At 50.7% G+C, this 23,770-nt stretch overlaps 1 protein-coding gene across 1 annotated transcript in view; it reads right to left on the bottom strand.

The window, feature by feature from the left end:
• Window positions 1-23,770, bottom strand: part of TCTE1 (t-complex-associated-testis-expressed 1) — a 171,032-nt gene that overhangs the window by 9,762 nt on the left and 137,500 nt on the right. Inside the window, exon 4 of the mRNA XM_069236383.1 lies at window positions 21,990-22,439. Coding sequence (XP_069092484.1) covers window positions 21,990-22,439 — 450 coding nt within the window. The remainder of the gene's footprint in view (window positions 1-21,989; window positions 22,440-23,770) is intronic.

Below are 23,770 nucleotides of genomic sequence, written 5' to 3'. Positions count from 1 at the left end.
CTGTCCCCTCGTCCCTCGATGCCCTTGTATTTTGCATATCGCATTTGGCTCCCGGCCCATGGCAGGGAGGAGGAGGATATCGGCCAGCAAAGGGCTGCGGCGAGTGGATCGAACGAGAAGAAGAGGCCCCTTAGTACGGCACGGGCCCTGCTGGAAGAGTGGAATGGCTTGAATGGACCCACGGGGTAGTGCCCGTAACTGAGGAGTACAGGACACTCAGCAGGGCACCACAAGATCGATTGGGGACATGTGGCAAACGCAATGATGTGAGCAGCGATAGTGGGCTAGGGGATCGACACAGTCCACAGTAAAAGCACATGTCAGAAGATTAGCCCCAGGGGAAGGAGGTCTAGGGACAGACTACAACAGCATGAGCCGGGTCTCAGCTCTCCCAGCGCCCATGAACACAAGATGCCGCCGCGGAGAGAAGAGAATGGACCGCCCAATAGCCAGTGAAAAGAAAAAAGAAGAAATGCACCGCATGGCGCAACCCTCAGTGCAGGACACGTTGGACAAACTTTTAGGAGCCATAGAGGACACAAAAGCCACCCTCCAGCGTGACATAAATCAGGTCGCAGTAGAGGTTGGCCTCCTCAAAGCGGACCACCAAAAAATAGCAGACAGAGTCAAGGACACAGAGTCCACGTTAACAGACATAGGCGGTCATTCTGCCGCCCGCCATGCGGTTACCGCCGAATGACCGCCCCGCGGTCAAAAGACCGCGGCAGCCATTCAAACTTTCCCGCTGGGCCGGCGGGCGACCGCCAAAAGGCTGCCCGCCGGCCCAGCGGGAAAGCCCCTGCAACGAGGAAGCCGGCTCCGAATGGAGCCGGCGGAGTTGCAGGGGTGCGACGGGTGCAGTGGCACCCGTCGCGATTTTCACTGTCTGCTAAGCAGACAGTGAAAATCTGTATGGGGCCCTGTGAAGGGGACCCACAACACCCGTTCCCGCCATCCTGGTTTTGGCGGTGAAGACCGCCAGAAACAGGCTGGCGGGAAGGGGGTCGGAATCCCCGTGGCGGCGCTGCAAGCAGCGCCGCCATGGAGGATTCCCTGGGCCAGGGGAAAACCGGCGGGAAACCGCCGGTTCCCCTTTTCTGACCGCTGCTTTACCGCCGCGGTCAGAATAGCCCAGGAAGCACCGCCAGCCTGTTGGCGGTGCTTCCGCTGCCCTCCGCCATGGCGGTCATGGACCGCCAGGGTCGGAATGACCCCCATAGTCCCGAGACAAAAGGACGTGGAGGCCACCATGTTGCACCTCACAGAGAGAGTAACGCGATTGGAGCAGAGGGCAGAAGATGCTGAGGGGAGAAACAGAAGGAACAACGTACGAGTGGTGGGACTACCAGAAGGAGCAGAGGGCACGAATATGGTCGAATATCTGGAGGAATGGATGCGTAAGACTGTAGCCCCGGGGCGCCTGATGCCATTCTTTGCCCTAGAGAGGGTGCACCAGGTTCCAGCAAGGCCCCCAGTGCCGGGTAGACCGCCCAGAGTAGTAATAGCACGCCTACTACAATACAGAGACAGGGACATCCTCCTACAGAGGGCCAGGGAGGCCGGCCCTTATAGGGTGGACAATGGAGAAGTGACTATTCCCGGATTTCACCATCGAGGTTCAAATCAGAAGATCCTCCTTCCTGGCGGTGAAGAGGGCGCTGAGGGAGGAGGGAGTACAGTATTCGCTCCTCTTCCCGGCCAGACTGAGAGTGATGATGGAGGGCAAGTCCACGTTTTTTCAAAATCCTGAAGAAGCTTGGGAGTGGTTGGAGGCCCGGGGGGGACGGGGGAGACGGGATGGGGTGCCAGATGGTGCCCTCCCCCACCCGTATGGACCCGCCCTCATACGGAACCGTCACAGTCCCAGAAAGACCTAGGCAAGAAGGAGGCCTTGAGAGCTGCGGCAACGATGGGCAAGGAGCCCTCCTCAAAGTGAAGCGAAGACATTGAGTCGGATGACACTGCGGGATCATCCGCTGAGGACCCTAACGACTCAGAGGGCCTTACAAAAGTGACCCCGCAGACGGCAGATGAACTGGGGTGAACAATGGGCCGGCGAGTTATGGGGCAGGGCGCACAACATGGGAGATTGGCCCCAACGGACATAGAATCACCTCCCCAACCAGTTTCTCGTCCAGTCAGGTGGAATGGCGAGAACTAAGAGTAATAGTTGGTGCATGTTATTCGATTGCTTGATTTGTAAGGCTAGCCTACAGTTAGGGAGGCGCCCTGGGGAGGGGGAGTTGGGGTTTTTACATTTAAAGTTAGATGGTGCCAGTGGAAATCAAGTTACATTCATGAGGGTGGTGGGAACACGCAGAACAGAGGTGAGGCCAGCGAGAGCAGGGGGGATCCGCATTTGCTACACGGCATACCCAAACGCCTGACTATAATCTTTTAACATGGAACGTACGGGGTATGGGCTCGCCTGCAAAAAGACATAGAATACTATCTCACCTGAAGAGGAGGGGCATACATGTATAATGCTCCACGAGGTTGATAAGCTTAGACGCAGATGGCGGGGGCAGATATTCGCCACTAAGTACTCGGCATATGCAAGAGGAGCACTAATATGGATCTGTGTGGGCGTGCCCTTTGAAGCGATATCCATAGACATAGACCAAGAAGGTAGATTTGTAGTGGTGGAGGGGAGGCTCTACGGGGTCCCAATAATCATAGGAAGCGTTTATGCCCCCAACCAAGATCAGGCCCCCTTCCCGCAACGTCTGTCGAGTCATATCACCCTCCAACAATATGGGGAACTATTACTAGGAGGAGACTTTAATAGTGTCTTGGACGTAGACCTGGACCGTTCCTCACCCCCACTACATGGAGCACTGATGCATAAAACTGCCAAGAAAGTGAGAGAGTAGGTGAAGGACTGGGTTATGGTTGACATATGGCGCGAGCAACACCCGCACGATAAGGACTACTCGTTCTACTCTGCCCTGCATCAAATACACACTAGAATTGAAAGGGTGGTGTGCACGCCTGGGGTGGCGAGAAGTATAACTCACTCTGAATACCTAGGGCGCACTATTTCGGATCATAATCCACTATTAGTAAAATGGAGGGCGACCGTGGACAGACCCCCTATACCGCTCTGGAGAATGTCCCCGACAGCATTGGAAGACCAGGCATTTAGAGAGGCACTCCGGGCTCATCTAACTGACCAAATTAACATAAATAAGGGGTCGACCTCCTCTAGAGGTGTTGAATGGGAGGCACTGAAAGTAGCTACAAGGGGCTTTAGCATAAGCCAGACGATTGGCATAAAGCGGACTTTAGATTGAGAACTAATTAAGATAGAGAAGATGATACATGAATGGGAAAAAAGGGAGCAAAGAAGTGCGCATGAGCAGGAGGAATACGAGCAGGCGATGAAGTCCCACTCACAGGTGGAAGAACAACTTTGCTGCCACTGCTTCCAGAGACACCTAGCCTCAGTACAATCAGAAGAAGGGAGATCGGGGAAGATGCTAGCCTGGCTGGTAAGGCCGGGTGGTGAGAGTACACCCATAGTAAGTGTACGGGATATAAAAGGAGACCATAGATTTAGCCCCGGCCCAATAAATGATGCTTTTAAAGAGTACTACACATTTCTGTATAGGGAACCAGGAGAACTAGATGAGGATAGATTGAGGGAGTTCCTGCGGCCACTTCCGCTGTCGACACTGACCAGTGAAGACTGTGAAGGGATGGGGGGCCCGGTGACCACGGAGGAGGTGCTGGAGGCGATCTCTCAGCTGGCCCCAGGGAAGACACCGGGAACGGATGGGTTAACAATGGACTTCTATAAAAAATACTCTAAGTTATTGGCCCCACAGCTAGTGGACCTCTATGCGGACGCATTACACCACGGCCTACTCCCGGACACACTCAGGGAGGCGGTGGTGATACCTTTACCTAAGACCAAAACGGACGGAGCAACGGTAGCTAACTTTAGGCCACTCTCAATGTTAAACAGCAACTTTAAAATCCTTAGTAAAATACTGGCTAACCGACTGCTTCCGTACATACCTACCCTAGTGCACGAAGACCAAAATGGGTTTGTACCGAGGCAGGGATGCCCCCTGTCGCCGCTGTTATTCGCCTTGGCCATCGAGCCCCTGGCTGCACATATAAGGATGGAGGGCGTGGGTAGAGGAGTGAAATGGGGGGGAAATCGAACATAATATCTCATTATATGTGGACAACATCCTAATATATCTCAGGGACGGGAACATAGGGTTGCCTTGGGCATTTCAAGCACTGGATTGTTTTGGAGACCTCTCGGGCCTACACCTCAACAGAGGCAAAACATATGTTTTCCCGATAACAAAGGGTAGTGAACAACCCTTTATATTCCCGGAGGCCTTGGTGTGGGCTCCTAACACATTTAAGTATCTGGGGATCCAGGTGTTTCACAACCCGCTGGACCTGCGCGACGGAAACCTAGGCAAAGCGCTTGGCTCCCTTAGAGCATCGGTAGGATTTTGGAGATCACTGAAGCTATCCACAATGGCTAGGATATCGTTGTCAAAAATGATTATGCTACATTGCCTCCTCTACTATTTCGCTAACCTACCAGTGCAGATCCCGGCGTCGTGGTTTAAAGAGTTGAACACGCTACTAAGGGATCTGATACGGGATGGGGGCAGGCGCCGTACAGCCCTATCGATCCTATGTAGACCAACAAGCGAGGGGGGACTAGGAGTCCCGAACTTCGAAGAATACTACCTAGCATGCCAACTACAGTGGGCTGCCAGATGGTTCGCGGGAGGGGGCCACCTGGACAGGAGCACAGTAGGAAAAGAGCCGGGGGCGAGGAGATATTGGCAGCAATGATGAGCCGGAAGGTTAAGCCACAAGATATGAGCGCGCTGCCGAAAGTGGTGTTGCACTGCTGGAAGAAGTGCATACAATGAACGGGCGAGGGGAAGGCCTATTCCCCTGTGTTGCCGCTGGGTACGCTGAAAGTAGAAACAACGACAGAGAGCTGGGTAGACTCTGACCTGGGGGCATGGACGAAAGCCAGAATAGTGACCCTGGGAGACCTATTTGACGGAGGGGTAATGAGCACCTTTGCCGATCTAACAAGCGACAAGAGGGTCCCCAGAGGGCAGTTTCTCATGTATCAGAGAATCACTCACATTATACGGGAGCACTGGGCAACGATAAACGAAGAACCCACCACACACCGGGCGTTACACCTGCTACTGACGGCAGGGGCAGACACCCACCTAATCACTAAAATATACAAAACGTTAACCGAGGACACATTAGACCAGCTAAGACCATTGAGGGATAGATGGGAAGGGTCAATAGCAGGAGAGTTATCAGACACGGAGTGGAGGAGGTTATTGGCGTACCCCAAGATAGTGTCAAGAAACACATGTCTGAGATATATTCAATACAATTACACACACAGGTCATACCTTACCCCACAACGTCTAACCCGGATATACGGAGGTACCCCTATGGGATGCCCCAAATGCGGAGCTATGGATGCCTGCCTTGACCATATGACCTGGCAGTGCCCAGAGATCCAGGTGGAGTGGGAAACGGTAGTGAAGGACCTGGAGAAACTTCTGGGAATTAACATACCGCAAACGCCGGCGGTGTGTCTGGTGGGCCTGAAGTCGGGGCTAAAAATAGGGAAGGCAAAGCAACGCTTCATGGACATTACTCTAGTAATATACAGGAGAGTCATAGCCATGGGCTGGAAATCACCCCGGAACCCGAACATGACGGACTGGAGGCGTGACGTATTGAAGTGGGCAGGAGCCGAACTACAGGTCCTAAAGTGTGAGGAGGCTAGAGGCCTGTGTAAGACCCCCCTAGCCCCGGAATGGGAGGAGGTCTTGATAAAATGGAGGCAAATAGTGTTGGGTGAAGATAGCGACACAGGAGAGTAGAACTGACAGCTCAATCAGTCTGCAACAATGGCAGAGGGGCGAATTCACAATAGTCATCAATAGAACGGAAGACTGACAAGGGGGGCAGACAGTTACTGAAACCTGGAGAAGGCACAACAAGGGATGGTCATAAAGGGAAAGTAGAAGCGCAACAAAGGGATAAATAGGCGACCCAGCACACATGGAAGGACCGCCGGGTATTGGATTAAATATAAGCAGATCAGAGGCAGTGTCCCACCGCAACCCAAGGCACAATTAGCGCACAGAGAACCATGGCACCATCACGTTTGTAGTTAATTTTTTGTTTTTCTTTCAGTTTTATTCCATTGTTGGTGTGTGAACTGAGGCTTACATGTGCATTGCAGCAGATTGACAATGATAAATGAGCAATAAGGATGCAACACTTATACAGAAAAGGAAAAAAAAAAGGGGGCATGGGTATGAAACCACAGCACCAAAATAAGAACAAGTACAACGCAGGAGGGTACGGTTAATGACTGGAGGTAACCAAGAAAAAGTAAATCAGTTGACTGCCGTTAATGTAAGTGGAAGTGTAATGTTGAATAATATCTCTAGCAATGACTAAGAATGATAATGCCTTAAATGATTGTAGGAAGTTGGCTCTGTATGTACTATTTCAAGGTAAGAAATAGCATGCACAGAGTCCAAGGGTTCCCCTTAGAGGTAAGATAGTGGCAAAAAGAGATAATTCTAATGCTCTATTTTCTAGTAGTGTGGTCGAGCAGTAGGCTTATCAGAGGGTAATGTTAAGCATTTGTTGTACACACACAGGCAATAAATGAGGAACATACACTCAGAGACAATTCCAGGCCAATAGATTTTTGTATAGAAAAATATATTTTCTTAGTTTATTTTAAGAACCACAGGTTCAAGATTTACAAACAATACTTTAAATGAAAGGTACTTCACTTAGGAACTTTAGGAACTTTGAATTAGCAAAATAGCATATACAGTTTTCACACAAATGACGTATAGCTATTTTAAAACTAGACAGTGCAATTTTCAACAGTTCCTGGGGGAGGTATGTTTTTGTTAGATTTGCAGGTAAGTAAACCACCTACAGGGTTCAAAGTTGGGTCCAAGGTAGCCCACCGTTGGGGGTTCAGGGCAACCCCAAAAATACCACACCAGCAGCTCAGGGCCGGTCAGGTGCAGAGGTCAAAGTGGTGCCCAAAACGCATAGGCTTCAATGGAGAAGTGGGTGCCCAGGTTCCAGTCTGCCAGCAGGTAAGTACCAGCGTCTTCGGAGGGCAGACCAGGGGGGTTTTGTAGGGCACCGGGGGGGACACAAGTCAACACAAAAAGTACACCCTCAGCGGCACGGCGGCGGCCAGGTGCAGTGTACAAACAGGTGTCGGGTTCGCAATAGGATTCAATGGGAGACCAAGGGGTCTCTTCAGCGATGCAGGCAGGCAAGGGGGGGGCTCCTCGGGGTAGCCACCACCTGGGCAAGGGAGAGGGCAACCTGGGGGTCGCTCCTGCACTGGAGGTCAGATCCTTCAGGTCCTGGGGGCTGTGGGTGCAGTGTCTTTACCAGGCGTCGGGTCTTTGAAGCAGGCAGTCGCGGTCAGGGGGAGCCTCGGGATTCCCTCTGCTGCGTCGCTGTGGGGGCTCAGGGGGGTCAACTCTGGCTACTCACGATCTGGTAGTCGCCGGGGAGTCTTCCCTGTGGTGTTTGTTCTCCACAAGTCGAGCCGTGGGCGTCGGGTGCAGAGTGCAAAGTCTCACGCTATCGGCGGGAAACGTGTGTTGTTTCAAAGTTGCTTCTTTGTTGCAAAGTTGCAGTCTTTGGGGAACAGAGCTGCTGTCCTCGGGAGTTCTTGGTCCTTCTAGATGCAGGGTAGTCCTCTGAGGCTTCAGAGGTTGCTGGACCCTGTGGAACGCATCGCTGGACAGTGTCTTTAGAAGTGGGGAGACAGGCCGGTAGAGCTGGGGCCAAAGCAGTTGGTGTCTCCGTCTTCTCTGCAGGTTTTTCAGCTCAGCAGTCCTTCTTCGTCTTAGGTTGCAGTAATCTATCTTGCTGTGTTCGGGAAGCCCCTAAATACTCAATTTAGGGATGTGTTTAGGTCTGGGGGGTTAGTAGCCAATGGCTACTAGCCCTGAGGGTGGCTACACCCTCTTTGTGCCTCCTCCCTGAGGGGAGGGGGGCACATCCCTATCCCTATTGGGGGAATCCTCCATCTGCAAGATGGAGGATTTCTAAAAGTCAGAGTCACCTCAGCTCAGGACACCTTAGAGGCTGTCCTGACTGGCCAGTGACTCCTCCTTGTTTTTCTCATTATCTCCTCCGGCCTTGCCGCCAAAAGTGGGGCCGTGGCCGGAGGGGGCGGGCAACTCCACTAGCTGGAGTGCCCTGGGGTGCTGTAACAAAGGGGGTGAGCCTTTGAGCCTCACCGCCAGGTGTTACAGTTCCTGCAGGGGGAGGTGAGAAGCACCTCCACCCAGTACAGGCTTTGTTACTAGCCAGAGAGTGACAAAGGCACTCTCCCCATGTGGCCAGCAACATGTCTGGTGTGTGGCAGGCTGCTAAAACTAGTCAGCTTACCCGGGTAGTCAGTTAAGGTTTCAGGGGGCACCTCTAAGGGGCCCTCTGGGGTGTATGTTACAATAAAATGTACACTGGCATCAGTGAGTATTTATTGTGCTGAGAAGTTTGATACCAAACTTCACAGTTTTCAGTGTAGCCATTATGGTGCTGTGGAGTTCGTGCATGACAGACTCCCAGACCATATACTCTTATGGCTACCCTGCACTTACAATGTCTAGGGTTTTGCTTAGACACTGTAGGAGCACAGTGCTCATGCACTTATGCCCTCACCTATGGTATAGTGCACCCTGCCTTAGGGCTGTAAGGCATGCTAGAGGGGTGACTTATCTATACCTATAGGCAGTGTGAGATTGGCATGGCACCCTGAGGGGAGTGCCATGTCGACTTAGTCTTTTTATCCCCACTAGCACACACAAGCTGGCAAGCAGTGTGTCTGTGCTGAGTGAGGGGTCCCCAGGGTGGCATAAGACATGCTGCAGCCCTTAGAGACCTTCCCTGGCATCAGGGCCCTTGGTACCAGGGGTACCAGTTACAAGGGACTTATCTGGATGCCAGGGTGTGCCAATTGTGGAAACAAAAGTACAGGTTAGGAAAAGAACACTGGTGCTGGGGCCTGGTTAGCAGGCCTCAGCACACTTTCAAATCATAACTTGGCATCAGCAAAGGCAAAAAGTCAGGGGGTAACCATGCCAAGGAGGCATTTCCTTACAATGATGAATCTGTATAACCACTAAAAGTTAATAAAAATATATATTTAAAAAAAACAAAAAAAAGAGTTTGACCACTATAAAGGAGCCAGTGGATCCTCCAAAAAAAAACAACAGGGTCTAGGCGTAGGCCAAGCCCTGTTGTCTACCACTGTTTTGCACAACTGAAGGGTATGAGCAGCTGGATTGGCTGCCCTTGTCTGGCTGGACACAGGGCCTCGCTAAAAGCCAGGCCCTCGGCCATTCTTCACGGTTTAAAGCCCAAAGATGTGAGCGGTGGTGATTGGCTGCCTGTGTTGAGTTGGGCGAAAGACTATATCAAATGTCAGACTTTGCAGCCTATCTAGCGAATGGCCACCTGCTGCATTCTCGGTGCATTCAACTGTTGGATGTGGTATATCATCATAACACCCAAACATTAACCAAAAAAACTAAAGTTAAGGGGATTTTTTATGGTTAGCTTTGGTCATGATACCTAATGTAGACATAAAGAACCTCATAAATTCACTAGGAAAAACAGCGCTAACAAGCATTAGCAATGCAACCGGTCTTGCATTTGCTTGAGCTAGAGCAATTAGCATTGTAAACTCCTAACCGGACTTTTCTTGCCACATAGATTGAAAATGAAAATAAAACAGTTTCACATAACTAACTGGACTTTTCTTGCCATATAAACTGAAATGTAAAAGTTTCACATAAGCGAGCTGAGGGCCGCCATCAGTGCAAAGCAGACACACAAAGGGAAATGAAAGTTCACTCGTAGTGAAACCTATTGCCAAAAGTGCAATTATTCATGCAACCGGCAAAAAGTTCAATTAGAAAAGCTAGAGCAATTAGCATTGTAAACTCCTAACCGGACTTTTCTTGCCACATAGATTGAAAATGAAAATAAAACAGTTTCACATAACTGCGAAAAAAAAAGAAAAAGTAGTCCAGAAACCAGACTGAAAATGTGGAGCCTCGTATGTTTTCAGTACTTGGTCGCTGCGCTCAAGGAGGGCTAAACACCAGAAAAGGCATGCCTTATGCATGCCTTTCACTAATGAAAGCAAGCAGATTTTAAAAGGCAAGCTCATGAACCAATGAAAGAAACTGACGTGACATGGGTGTGGTTTGAAGCTCAAAGAGAGATTACAACACGGGACGAAGCGCTTTGCGCTCACCCGTAAAAAGTATTTATGATTACAAGACAATACCTAAAATCCACTGAAAGTTGCCAGTTATAGTTATGTAATGTAACCGTAACTAAGGTACTAATCATGCACTGCTTTTGACCTTTGGTTGTATAGAAGATGAAAGAATGTGCACTCCAGAGGTTACTGCATAAATAGTTTAGTAAGGTGGCTTGCCCACACGTTACAACTCAGAAGAGTCTTTCTCAGAATGATTCCCAGAAGCGGTCAACACTGGATGGTTTTCAAGAGTTCACTTCCTTATTAAACACATACAATAGACTTAACATTCAATGTGAAACTAAAAGAAGGACTATACAGGAAAGTCCATTATATTAAATTCATCTTAAGGAGGTCAATAATTTCCAACTTCATTGCTGTGCATAAAACTTTGTATCATGAATTGCAATTCCAAAGACCAGATGGTCTTAATGCAGACTAAGAACTGTCCATCCATGTAGGATAAGATATAAAGCTTTTGAAGGGTTTGCAGTACAGAAATATCTTTATTTAATTAGATTGTGTCATATTCCGTAAGAAATTGTAATCAATACAGCAACTGGAGATGTTGGAGAAGATTCCATTTCATGTAAATATAGCCCACTAGGGCACTTTCTGTACCTACATGCTGTTAGTCATCTCAGGTGATCACTCGTTAACTGTAGATTTTATTATAATTTATGACTCTGTAGCCAATTTATGACTCATTTTGTTCCTAAATCTCAGTGGCTTGATGCCATACATGTGATCATTATTTTTTCATATTAACTGACTATTGAGAACATTCTTTTGATGCACTCTTTTGTCTTTCATATTTTGTTTCTACACTGACATAGGAAATTATTGAACATTATCAAATGAACTGTTTATAAAATTGACTTTTATGTAGAGTTTTCTTTTTTTTCCCCATCCGCTTCCCATTATCGCCTTAAAAAAGACTGTGGAGCTGGAACATGAGGGGAAGCTGCCTAAATAAAATTGCTGTGCACTAATCTCTGGGGCGTGAATTCTTTCTGCTTCTTTATGTAATTCACATAACCAGTTCCTGCACATGCTACATGCACGGATGGTGATGGTGATAGGTAAATGAGCTTGAGTACCAGAGGTCCCACAGAACTGGACAGCATGAAGGAAATCCTCAAAGGCATGCCTCATAGGGTGTCTGGGTGCGTTCAACAGCTCTTGTAAGCCCTTTTCCAGCATTGACAAGTGACATACTTGGGCAATAGCCTTTTTTTCATTATCTAGTCACACATGAACATCTCCTGTGGAAGCTCAACAAGTGATGTGTCTATGTAAGGTGCTCATTCAAGATTGAGATGATACTTACCAAATTTCAGAGGTGTGTGCTGTCAGTGCCCAGTTGGATGGACAACTATTGCTTAACATTGAATGTGAGTAAACAGAGATCCTGCTATTTCCAAACATAGGCATGGGGGAATTTGCGGTGGCCAAACTGCCTTTAGCCCCACTCACCCACATCTAAATCTCTGGTGAAATATCTGGGCCTTTGGCTAGACAATAAACTTAAGGCCTGATTTAGATATTGGCGGATGAATTACTCCATCACAACAGTGATGGATATTCCGTTCGCCGAAATCTAAATCTCATTGGATATAAAGGGATTTAGATTTTGGCGGATGGGCTATCTGTCACCATTGTGATGGAGTAACCCCTACATCTGATAGAGACTTCTAGTTGCAGATTCCTTACCTTAGAATTTTCCCCCAGGCGTCAGACTGGATCCAGAGATTTTTTCTTTGAGCAATACCCTTACGCGTCAGTAGGTGGCGTCGGTCGACTCCGCATGACGTTGGGAGTAGTACATAGACGCAACCCTCGCGCAGTGACGTCAGTTCTTTTCTTTCCGCGCCGATCTGAGAGAGAGCTACCCTCGGCTATTTTTTGGCCGAATTCGATCGTTTTGTCGATATTTTTTGGTGTGACCTTTGGTGCATCGAGGATGTCCCCGAAGACCGGGTTCAAGCCATGCGAGGACTGCCAACGCATGATGTCGGTGACGGACCCTCATCGTGTCTGCCTGTGGTGCCTCGAGCATGACCACGACCCGAAGTCGTGCTCCGAGTGCCGGGCAATGCATCTGAAGGCTTTGAGGGAGCAGTCCCTAAAGCTGATGGCGGCCGGGCACTCGACTCCGCATAGATCCTGATCTCGCTCGAGAGGAAGGTCTCGAGATCGGTCGCGGAGCCACCACCACTCGTCTTCTTCGAAATCTTCGGGCCAAGGTAAGAAGAAGAAGAAGTCGAAGAAGTCCCATCGCTCTCAGACTTCACCCCGTCGCTCGGCCGACACGACGCAGGACGAGCGTCCATGAAGTAGGCCTCCGTCCTCGGAGCCTACGTCTGGGGCGACTCCACGCTTCCCTAAGTTTCCCAGAGCCGGAGCAACCCCCGTCCAACTCAAGGAGTTCTACGAGGCCATGCGCCTCATCTTTGGCTGAGGGACCTTCGCGTTCCGCGCCGGCGGCTTTGGCCCCGGCCACCGAGGTTGCCTCCGGATCCGTGCGCGGATCCACACCGACGCTGGACGCACAGTCAAGACCTTCCCTGGCGCCAGTTCGTTTAGCGAAGCTCCCGACGTCGGTAGTGCCCACTATTGACGTCAACCCGACTCTCATTCCCAACGACTCAGAGTCGCAGCTGCGTCGCCCAACGCCGCCATCGGCTTCAGTGGGCCCCTGTAGGAAAGTACCATCTTGCCTGGCATGTTACCCCCATATTTCACTGTATATATGTTGTTTTAGTCTATGTGTCACTGGGACCCTGCCAGGCAGGGCCCCAGTGCTCATAAGTATGTGCCCTGTATGTGTTCCCTGTGTGGTGACTAACTGTCTCACTGAGGCTCTGCGCTAACAGGCTAGTGACTAAATTTACCAATTCACATTGGCATACTGGTACACCCATATAATTCCCTTGTATATGGTACTGAGGTACCCATGGTATTGAGAATCCAGGAGATCCCTATGGGCTGCAGCATTTCTTTTGCCACCCATAGGGAGCTCTGACAATTCTTACACAGGCCTGCCACTGCAGCCTGCGTGAAATAACTTCCACGTTATTTCACAGCCATTTACCACTGCACTTAAGTAACTTATAAGTCACCTATATGTCTAACCTTCACCTGGTGAAGGTTGGGTGCAAAGTTACTTAGTGTGTGAGCACCCTGGCACTAGCCAAGGTGCCCACACATCCTTCAGGGCAAATTCCCCGGACTTTGTGAGTGCGGGGACACCATTACATGTGTGCACTGTACATAGGTCACTACGTATGTATAACGTCACAATGGTAACTCCGAACATGGCCATGTAACATGTCTAAGATCATGGAATTGTCACCCCAATACCATTCTGGTATGGGGGGACAATTCCATGGTCCCCCGGGTCTCTAGCACAGAACCCGGGTACTGCCAAACTGCCTTTCGGGGTCTCCACTGAAGCTGCTGCTGCTGCCAACCCCTCAGACAGGTTTCTGCCCTCCTGGGGTCCAGGCAGCCCTGGCCCAGTAAGGCAGAACAAAGGATTTCCTCTGAGAGAGGGTGTTACACCCTCTCCCTTTGGAAATAGGTGTGAAGGGCTGGGGAGGAGTAGCCTCCCCCAGCCTCTGGAAATGCTTTCATGGGCACAGATGGTGCCCATCAAAGCATAAGCCAGTCTACACCGGTTCAGGGATCCCCCAGCCCTGGTCTGGCGCGAAACTGGACAAAGGAAAGGGGAGTGACCACTCCCCTGACCAGTACCTCCCAGGGGAGGTGCCCAGAGCTCCTCCAGTGTGTCCCATACCTCTGCCATCTTGGAAACAGAGGTGTTGGGGGAACACTGGACTGCTCTGAGTGGCCAGTGCCAGCAGGTGATGTCAGAGGCTCCCTCTGATAGGCTCTTACCTCTCTTGGTAACCAATCCTCCTAACTTGGTAGCCAAACCTCCTTTTCTGGCTATTTAGGGTCTCTGCTTTGGGGAATTCTTAAGATACCGAATGCAAGAGCTCACCAGAGTTCCTCTGCATCTCCCTCTTCACCTTCTACCAAAGGATCGACCGCTGACTGCTCCAGGACGCCTGCAAAACCGCAACAAAGTAGCAAGACGACTACCAGCAACATTGTAGCGCCTAATCCTGCCTGCTTTCTCGACTGTTTCCAGGTGGTGCATGCTCTGGGGGTAGCCTGCCTTCACCCTGCACCAGAGGCTCCGAAGAAATCTCCTGTGGGTCGACTGAATCTTCCCCCTGCTAAGGCAGGCACCAAAAGACTGCAACACTGGTCCTCTGGGTCCCCTCTCATCCTGACGAGCATGGTCCCTGGAACACAGCAACTCTGTCCAAGTGACTCCCACAGTCCAGTGACTCTTCAGTCCAAGTTTGGTGGAGGTAAGTCCTTGCCTCCCCACGCTAGACTGCAAAGCTGTGAACCGTGATTTGCAGCTGCTCTGGCTCTTGTGAAATCTTCCAGGATTTCCTTCGTGCACAGCCAAGCCTGGGTCCCCAGCACTCCGTCCTGCAGTGCACAACCTTCTGAGTTGTCCTCCGACGTCATGGGACTCCCTTTTGTAACTTTGCATGGACTCCGGTTCACTCTTCTTCTAAGTGCCTGTTGGGGTACTTCTGCGGGTGTTGCCTGCTTCTGTGAGGGCTCTCTGAGTTGCTGAGCGCCCTCTCTGTCTCCTCCTCCAAAAGGCGACATCCTGATCCTTCCTGGTCGTCAGCAGCACCCAATAAACCTCTACTGCGACCCTTGCAGCTAGCAAGGCTTGTTTGCGGTCTTTCTGCGTGGGAACACGTCTGCAAGCTTCATCGCGACGAGGGACATCCGTCTTCCAAAGGAGAAGTGACTAGTCCTCTTCCTTCTCGCAGAACTCCAAGCTTCTTCCAACCGGTGGCAGCTTCCTTGCACCGTCAGCTGGGGTTTCCTGGGCTCCTGCCCCCCCTGGACACTGTCGCGACTATTGGACTTGGTCCCCTTGTCTTACAGGTACTCAGGTCCGGAAATCCGTTGTCAGTGCACTGCTGGTGTTTGTTCTTCCTGTAGAATCACCCTATCACGACTTCTGTGCTCTCTGGGGGTAGTAGATGCACTTTACTCCTACTTTTCAGGGTCTTGGGGTGGGGTATTTATCTAACCCTCATTATTTTCTTACAGTCCCAGCGATCCTCTACAAGCTCACATAGGTCTGGGGTCCATTTGTGGTTCGCATTCCACTTTTGGAATATATGGTTTGTGTTGCCTCTAAACCTATGTGCTCCTATTGCAATCTATTGTAATTCTACACTGTTTGCATTACTTTTCTTGCTATTACTTACCTAACTTTGGTTTGTGTACATATAACTTGTGTATAGTACTTACCTTCTTACTGAGGGTACTCACTGAGATACTTTTGGCATATTGTCATAAAAATAAAGTACCTTTATTTCTAATAACTCTGTGTATTGTGTTTTCTTATGATATTGTGCATATGATATAAGTGGTATAGTAGGAGCTTTACCTGTCTCCTAGTTCAGCCTAAGCTGCTTTGCCATAGCTACTTTCTATCAGTCTAAGCTGCTAGAAACACCTCTTCTACACTAATAAGAGATAACTGGACCTGGCACAAGGTGTAAGTACCTCTGGTACCCACTACAAGCCAGGCCAGCCTCCTACAGCCCCATTCGCTCGAGGTAGGATTCTGACCCATTTTCCTATGGGTATGAATACGGGGAGGAATTGGAGGGGTCCCTGGACCCTTATGAATACCAGGAAGACCCTACTATGGACTGGGCACAGGACTTGAGTGAAGCCAGTGGTCTTGATACTTCTCCTGGCTCTGGCATGCTGTCTCCTCCTACCGTGGCTACGGTGGTGGGAGCTACCTATGGTATGGTGGTTAGTAGAGCGGCTGAGGTCCTTGGCCTTGAGCTACCTACTGTCGAAGTCAGGTCTAACCTCCTGACGGAGGTGCTTCAGCCCGGGGCTTCTACGTCTGAACCCCTTCTCCCATTTAATGAAGCCCTCATTGACATCCTTTTGGGTGCATGGTCCAAACCCAACACAGGGGCTCCTGTGAACAGGACTATCACTCGCCGCCATCCGCCTGCCCCGAACGACCTGAAGTTTCTGTCCCAACATCTTACGCCTGAGAGTTTTGTTATCCAGACGTCCTCTTCTTCTGGCACGCTCCCTTCCGCACCCCCGGATAGGGAATCCAAAAGGTTGGAACAATTTGGTAAGAAGTTATTTTCTTCCTCCAGCCTCGCGCTGCAGTCCGTGAACACCGCATGCCTTTTGGGCCATTATTCCCTCTACCTGTGGGTTACGGTTGCGCAAGTCCTGCCGCAGATACCGGAGGAGGCCCGTGCTATTGTCTCCCAAGCAGTCAAAGATGGGAGAGACGCAGCGAAGTTCACAATCCGTTGTGGGCTGGATACGACCGACTCTCTGGGCAGATCGGTTGCTACGATAGTGGCCTTACAGCGCCATGCCTGGTTACGTACTTCTGGCTTCTTTGGAGATGTCCAACAGTCACTCATGGACATGCCCTTTGATGGCACCCGTCTCTTCGGAGACAAAGCGGACTCGGCATTGGAGATGTTTAAGGAGTCCAGGGCTACGGCTCGGTCCCTTGGCCTTTCTGCCGCCACACGCACCCCACAGTCCACTTTTCGGCCCTTTCGTGGCCACAGAAGGGGCACCCTGTCGCATCCTCAAACCAGCCACTGGGCCATGCACGCTGGACAGCCTATGCGTGGCCGGGGGTGCGGAATCCCACGTGGTCGTGGGACCGGAAACCAGAGGTCTGTCTTGTCCACCTCTGCCCCTGCAGCAGCCTCCAAATCTCCCTAGTCTGTCCCCTCACTCCCGCCCAGTAGGTGGCAGAATCCGCCATCACCTGCCCCACTGGGAACATATAACCACAGACGGGTGGGTTTTGCAAATAATTCGGAAGGGCTACTCCCTTACTTTCGAATCTGCACCAATTCACATGCCACCAACCTTCCATCCCCTTTTGGAGGATCATTTGGTGCTTCTCCGCCAGGAAGTCGCGGCTCTCTTGGCCAAGGGAGCTATAGAAAGGGACCCTGTGCCAGAAGTAGGTTGTGGTTGTTATTCCCACTACTTTCTGATACCAAAGAAGAACAAAGGCTTGCGCCGTATCCTCAATCTTCGGGACCTGAACTACTTCCTCAAGAAGGAGAAGTTCAAAATGCTCACCCTGGCTCAGGTTCTGTCTACCTTAGACCCAGGAGACTGAATGGTAGCATTGAACTTGCATGACGCTTATTTACACATCCCCATCCTGCCTGCCCACAGATGTTACCTACGATTCGTGGTAGGTCAAAAGCACTTTCAATTTACTGTGCTCCCTTTCGGCCTTACCAGCGCCCCTCGGTTGTTCACGAACGTGGTGGCGGTGGTTGCAGCTCATCTGCGCAGGTTAGGGGTCTCAGTCTTCCCCTACCTAGACGACTGGCTGTTGAAGGCGCCTTTGCCCCAGACAGTGGTCTCCCACCTCCAGACTACGGTGAACCTCCTGCACCAGCTGGGGTTCACTATCAACGTGCCGAAATCACACCTGACTCCCTCTCAGACGCTCCCTTTCATCGGAGCAGTTCTGGACACAGTGCGGTTTTGGGCTTATCCTCCCCAAAAGCGAGTCCAAGACATTCAGGCTATGATTCCGATCTTTCAGCCTTGGTCTTGGGTTTCGGTGAGACAGAGTCTGAGGCTGCTGGGCCTCTTGGCCTCCTGCATCCTGCTAGTAACACATGCCAGGTGGCATATGCGGGATCTGCAGTGGGACTTGAAGTTCCAATCAGCATCAGGGGAATCTCTCCGACATGGTCCAGATCTCGGAGGGGACTGCGAAAGACCTGCAGTGGTGGCTTTCGAATCCCAATTGGGTCACTCGCAGATCCCTCTCCCTTTCCCACCCAGATCTCTCTATAGTGACAGAAGTGTCGCTTCTGGGTTGGGGTGGCCACATGGGAGAGGCAGAGATCAGAGGTCTCTGGTCTCCGGCGGAGTCGGGACTCCACATAAATTTGCTGGAGCTCCGAGCGATCAGACTTGCTTTGAAAGCATTCCTTCCCTCTCTCAAAGGGAAAGAGGTGCAGGTGTTCACGGACAATGCTACCGCCATGTGGTACTCCAACAAACAAGGCGGGGTAGGGTCCTGGACCCTTTGTCAGGAGGCCCTACGCCTCTGGACATGGCTGGAACATTAGAACACTACCCTGATGGTTCAACATCTGGCGGGCTCTCTCAACGCCAGAGCAGACGAACTCAGCAGCCGACGCACTGTCGATCACGAATGGCGTCTCCATCCGGAGGTGGCGCAAGGTCTCTTTCTCAAGTGGGGGGAGCCTTGGTTAGATCTGTTTGCCTCCGCAGAGAACGCGCAATGTCAGCTATTTTGCACGTTGGAGTTTCCAAGGCGGCACTCGCTCAGCGACGCTTTTCGTCTCGAGTGGAACTCCGGCCTCCTTTACGCCTTCCCGCCTATCCCTCTTCTGCCCAGAGTTCTCAAGAAAATCAAGAGCGACCGGGCCCAAGTTATCTTGGTAGCTCCGGACTGGGCTCGAAGAGTGTGTTATCCAGAGCTATTGAGCATGTCCATCGATCCTCCACTCAGACTGCCTCTTCGGGCGGATCTTCTGTCGCAGCAGCAGGGGACGGTCCTCCACCCGAACCTGTCCAACCTCCACCTTCATGCATGGAGATTGAGCGGCAACAGTTGATGGCATTTGCCCTTCCACCCGAAGTCTGCAATGTTATCTTGGCAGCCAGGCATCCCTCGACTAAAACTGTATACGCCTGTCATTGGAATGAATTTGTGGCATGGTGCACCAACAAATCTGTTGACCCCCTATCTGCCCCTCTTTCAGAGGTTCTTCTATTCATTCTTTCCTTAGCCCAGCAGGGCTCCACATTGGGCACCCTTAAGGGGTATCTGTCTGCCATTTCCGCCTTTCTTATGCTTCCTGATCAGCCCTCACTCTTTAAATCTCCTCTTGTGAGTAGGTTCTTAAACGGGCTCACCTACTTATTTTCTCCCACTCCCTTCATCATGCCTCAGTGGGATCTTAATCTTGTGCTTACTTTCTTGATGTGTACTCCCTTTGAGCCTATGCATAATTGTCCCTTACGGCTCCTCACATTCAACACTGTCTTTCTCATCGCCATCACCTCTGCTCGCAGGGTGAGTGAGCTTCAGGCCCCTTCTTCAAAGCCTCCATACTTGTCCGTACACCCCGACAAAATGGTGTTTCGCACTAGGGCTTCATTCCTTCCTAAGGTGGTTACACCGTTTCATGTAGGCTAGTCCATCACGTTGCCTACCTTCTACGCACCCCCACATCCTTCCCATGATGAGGAGAAAATCCACTGTCTGGACCCAAAAAGTGCGTTGGTGTTCTATCTTAATCGTACTAAAGACTTCCGGGTGGAAAATCAACTCTTTGTTGGCTATGTGGGTGCGAAGAAAGGGAAGGCGGTGCAGAAACGTACCATCTCTCGATGGGTGCTTCTTTGCATCAAAATGTGCTGCGCTTTGGCGAAAAAGCAACCTCCTGACAGCTTGCGGGCTCAACAGGGCCACTGCTGCATCCACTGCGTTAGCACGCAGTGTGCCTGTCCTGGATATCTGTCAGGCAGCTACATGGGCGTCTCTGCACACATTTGCTAAGCATTACTGCCTGGACAGTCAGGTCCGTCGGAACGGCTACTTCGGTCCTGCAGGACTTTCTGGTTTGATCTTAGTTCGCAGCCCACCACCGAGGATGGCATTGCTTGGATATCTATTCTAAGGTAAGGAATCTGCAACTAGAAGTCTCTATCAGATGTACAAGTTACTTACCTTCGGTAACAAAATATCTGGTAGAGACATATTCTAATTGCAGATTCCTTACTGCCCACCCATCCTCCCCGCTTGCGAACTGATTTCTAGGGACAGGTATTCCTCCCTTTGAGGTCCTTAGCTCTGGCGCACCAATATCAGTGTTCTTAGCAGCTCTGCGCTCTGGCGTGGAAAGTCGTTAAAAGAAACTGATGTCACTGTGTGAGGGCGGTGTCTGAGTACTACTTCCGACGTCATCACGAAGACCACGGGGGGGTGATTCTGATTCTGGCGGGCGGCGGAGGCCGCCCGCCAGAATTCCGCCCCCAAAATACTGCGCCGCGGTCAAAAGACCGCGGCGGGTATTTCAAGTTTTCCCCTGGGCTGGCGGGCGGCCGCCAAAAGGCCGCCCAGGGGAAAACGACCTTCCCACGAGGATGCCGGCTCGTAATCGAGCCGGCGGAGTGGGAAGGTGCGACGGGTGCATTTGCACCCGTCGCGTATTTCACTGTCTGCCAAGCAGACAGTGAAATACTTGTAGGGGCCCTCTTACGGGGGCCCCGCGACCCCCCCTACCGCCATCCGGTTCCCGGCGGGCGGACCGCCGGGAACTGGATGGCGGTAGGGGGGGTCGGAATCCCCTCGGCGGCGCAGCTAGCTGCGCCGCCTTGGAGGATTCAACAGGGCAGCGGTACACTGGCGGGAGACCGCCAGTGTTGCCGGTCTGACCGCGGCTTTACCGCCGCGGTCAGAATGCCCTGCGGGGCACCGCCGGCCTGTCGGCGGTGCTCCCGCCGACCCTGGCCCCGGCGGTCTAAGACCGTCGGGGTCAGAATCACCCCCACGATGCCTACGAAGTTGACCGACGCCACCTACCGACGCGCAAGGGTATTGCTCGAAGAAAAAATCTCCGGATCCAGTCTGACACCTGGGGGGAAATTCTAAGGTAAGGAATCTGCAACTAGAATATGTCTCTACCAGATATTTCGTTACCGAAGGTAAGTAACTTGTACATCAATATCTCAATCAGGCCTTTAGTCTCGAGAAACACGTAACCACTATGGCGAGTACTTGTATTGGTCTTCTGAGAAGAGTGAAATCTATCATTTGCTTATTCCAACCACATATTCGTCAGCTGATTATTCAATCTCTTATTCTATCTCAACGTAGATTACTGTAACATCCTCTATCGGGGTTGCAAGAAATCTATCCTAAAGTGGTTACAGTTGACCCAAAACATGGTGGGCAGATTCCTGTTTTCCCTCCCTAAGTTATGCTCCACTTTTGGGAATCCTCTGCAAGCTCCATTGGCTTCTGTTGGAGAGACAAATTCAATTTAAAGCCCTTAGAATGGCACATAGGATCATGAACACATAAGGTGCTCCCATCCTGTTCGACCTTATGCGACCTCATCTCCGAACCAGAGCACTTGGTTCGGCTGATCTAAATCTGGCGGTTACACCCTGGTTCCACAGGAAATGTGCCGGCGGACATACTTTTTTCTTAGAGTTTTGGCTCCGGCCCTCTTGAACAGTTTGTCTCTCAAACTAAGACATATCCAGAATCAATTTGACTTTAGGAAAAGCTGAAAACCTCGCTTTTAAGCAATTAGGAAGCCATGTTTAGGCTTGGGGGAGCTCCTAGAGATAATAGTAAATACTTCCATCCAGCACAGGTTACTTTACATTTAGCTAGGAGAATAGGGAGGGTCTGTTTTCAAAGAAAGTTGAACATCAAAAGTGAGCAAATGTAGGATTTCTCCCTTAGACCCAACATTTATCTAGCTCTCGCTCTCTCTTGAAGGCTAGGAAGGAAGGTGCTTACCAGTCCAATGCGATTACACGACAGGTTGATGTTCCGCAGTGTGGTGTTCTTCGAAAGGACCTGTGACAGGACAGTAGCGGTAGGCTCGGACAGCTCGTTACTACCCAGGTGAAGCTCCACCAGGATGGAGTTCTGCAGCAGGGCCTGACAGATAGCCTGTCCTCCTTCATCCCCAATGCGATTCAGCCGGAGGTTTAAGGAGGTCAGCGTGGCGTTCTTGGACAGGGCGTGGCCAATGGCTTGCGCCCCATGAGCCCGGATCCTGTTGTCGCACAGGTTCAGCTGTTCCAGCTTACTGCTGTTCATTAGTTTCCCCACAGCCCGGGCGCCTCGATCACCAATGTGATTGTAGGAGAAATCCAGCTTGATGAGGCTTGGATGGTCTAGCAAGCTTTTAATGAGCACTCTCGCCTTTTCATCATCCACCTTACTCTTATGCAGCTTGAAGACCTAGAGAGAAGAATACACATTTGCAAGATGATTCAGTTAATACATTTAGGGTTCAATGTCTCTAAATTTAAAACTGGTTGCAGGCAACAAAATGAGTACTAGATATGAACACACAGTCTTTATAGGTCTTCTGCCCCCTCCCCCCACCCCCAGGGGCAGAAACCACCAGACCCCAGGGAATTTTTATCTTTTTAGATAGGTGCTCCCCAGAGGGGGGGCAAAATATTTTTAGGCCATTTCTGCACCCCATGGGGGCAGAAACCTCTAGACACCATGATTATATATTTATTTTTATTTACTTTATGTTTTTATGTATGCGGAGCAACCCCTTAGGCAAGGGTCGCTCCCCTGGGGGGAAAATTGTATTTAGGCCATTTCGGCCCCCCTAGGGGGCAGATCGGCCTATTTTTGTTAGGCCAATCTGCCCCCAAGCGGGGCAGAAACTACTAGACACCAGGGATTGGTGTGTGTGTATGTGTGTGTTTTGTTTGGGGGGGCAGCCCCTTGGGCAAGGGTCTCTCCCCATGGGGGCACATTACTGTAGGCCATATCTGCCCCCACCTTGGGGGCAGATCGGCCTATTTTTGGAAGGCCCACCAGAGACCAGGGAAGATGTTCTTTTCAACATTGTCTCATCTTTACCGATAAAAATTCTGCTGCACTTGTCAGCCTAAAAATTTTTTTTTTTCAAACTGCCCTTCTGGACCCGCTTTGGTTCCCCCTCAATTTCAACATGTTTTTGGCTCTTCCCTGTCACAGGCACTTGGACCACCTACACAAGTGAGGTATCATTTTTACCGGGAGACTGAGGGGACCTTTGGGTGGTTGGAATTGTGGCCCAGTGCAGTGATTCCACACAGAAATGTGGGAAAAATTAGATTTTTTTGCTAAATTTGAGGTTTGCTGAGGATTCTGGGTAAGAAAACATTAGGGGATCCACGCAAGTCACACCTCCCTGGAAACCCAGAAATGTCTGGGTTTGGTAGGTTTCCCTAGATTGCTGCTGAGCCCAGGACTAAAAACACAAGTACCCCCCGCAAAAAAAGGTAGTTTTGTATTTGATAATTTTGATGTGTACAGATACTGTTTTGGGGCATTTCCTGTCACAAGCACTAGGCCTACCCATGCAAGTGAGGTACCATTTTTATCAGGAGACGTGGGGGAACACTGGGTGGAAGGAAATTTGTGGCTCCTCTCAGATTCCAGAACTTTCTGTCACTGAAATGTGTGGAAAAAGTGTTTTTGGGCCAAATTGTGAGGTTTGCAGAGGATTCTGGGTAACAGAACCTGGTGAGAGCCCCACAAGTCACCCCATCTTGGATTACCCTAGG

Source organism: Pleurodeles waltl, chromosome 5 (genome assembly GCF_031143425.1).
Source record: "Pleurodeles waltl isolate 20211129_DDA chromosome 5, aPleWal1.hap1.20221129, whole genome shotgun sequence".
Lineage (NCBI taxonomy): Eukaryota > Metazoa > Chordata > Amphibia > Caudata > Salamandridae > Pleurodeles > Pleurodeles waltl.
Note: the sequence above shows the minus strand (reverse complement) of the source record. Positions and strands in the feature narration are given on the sequence as shown.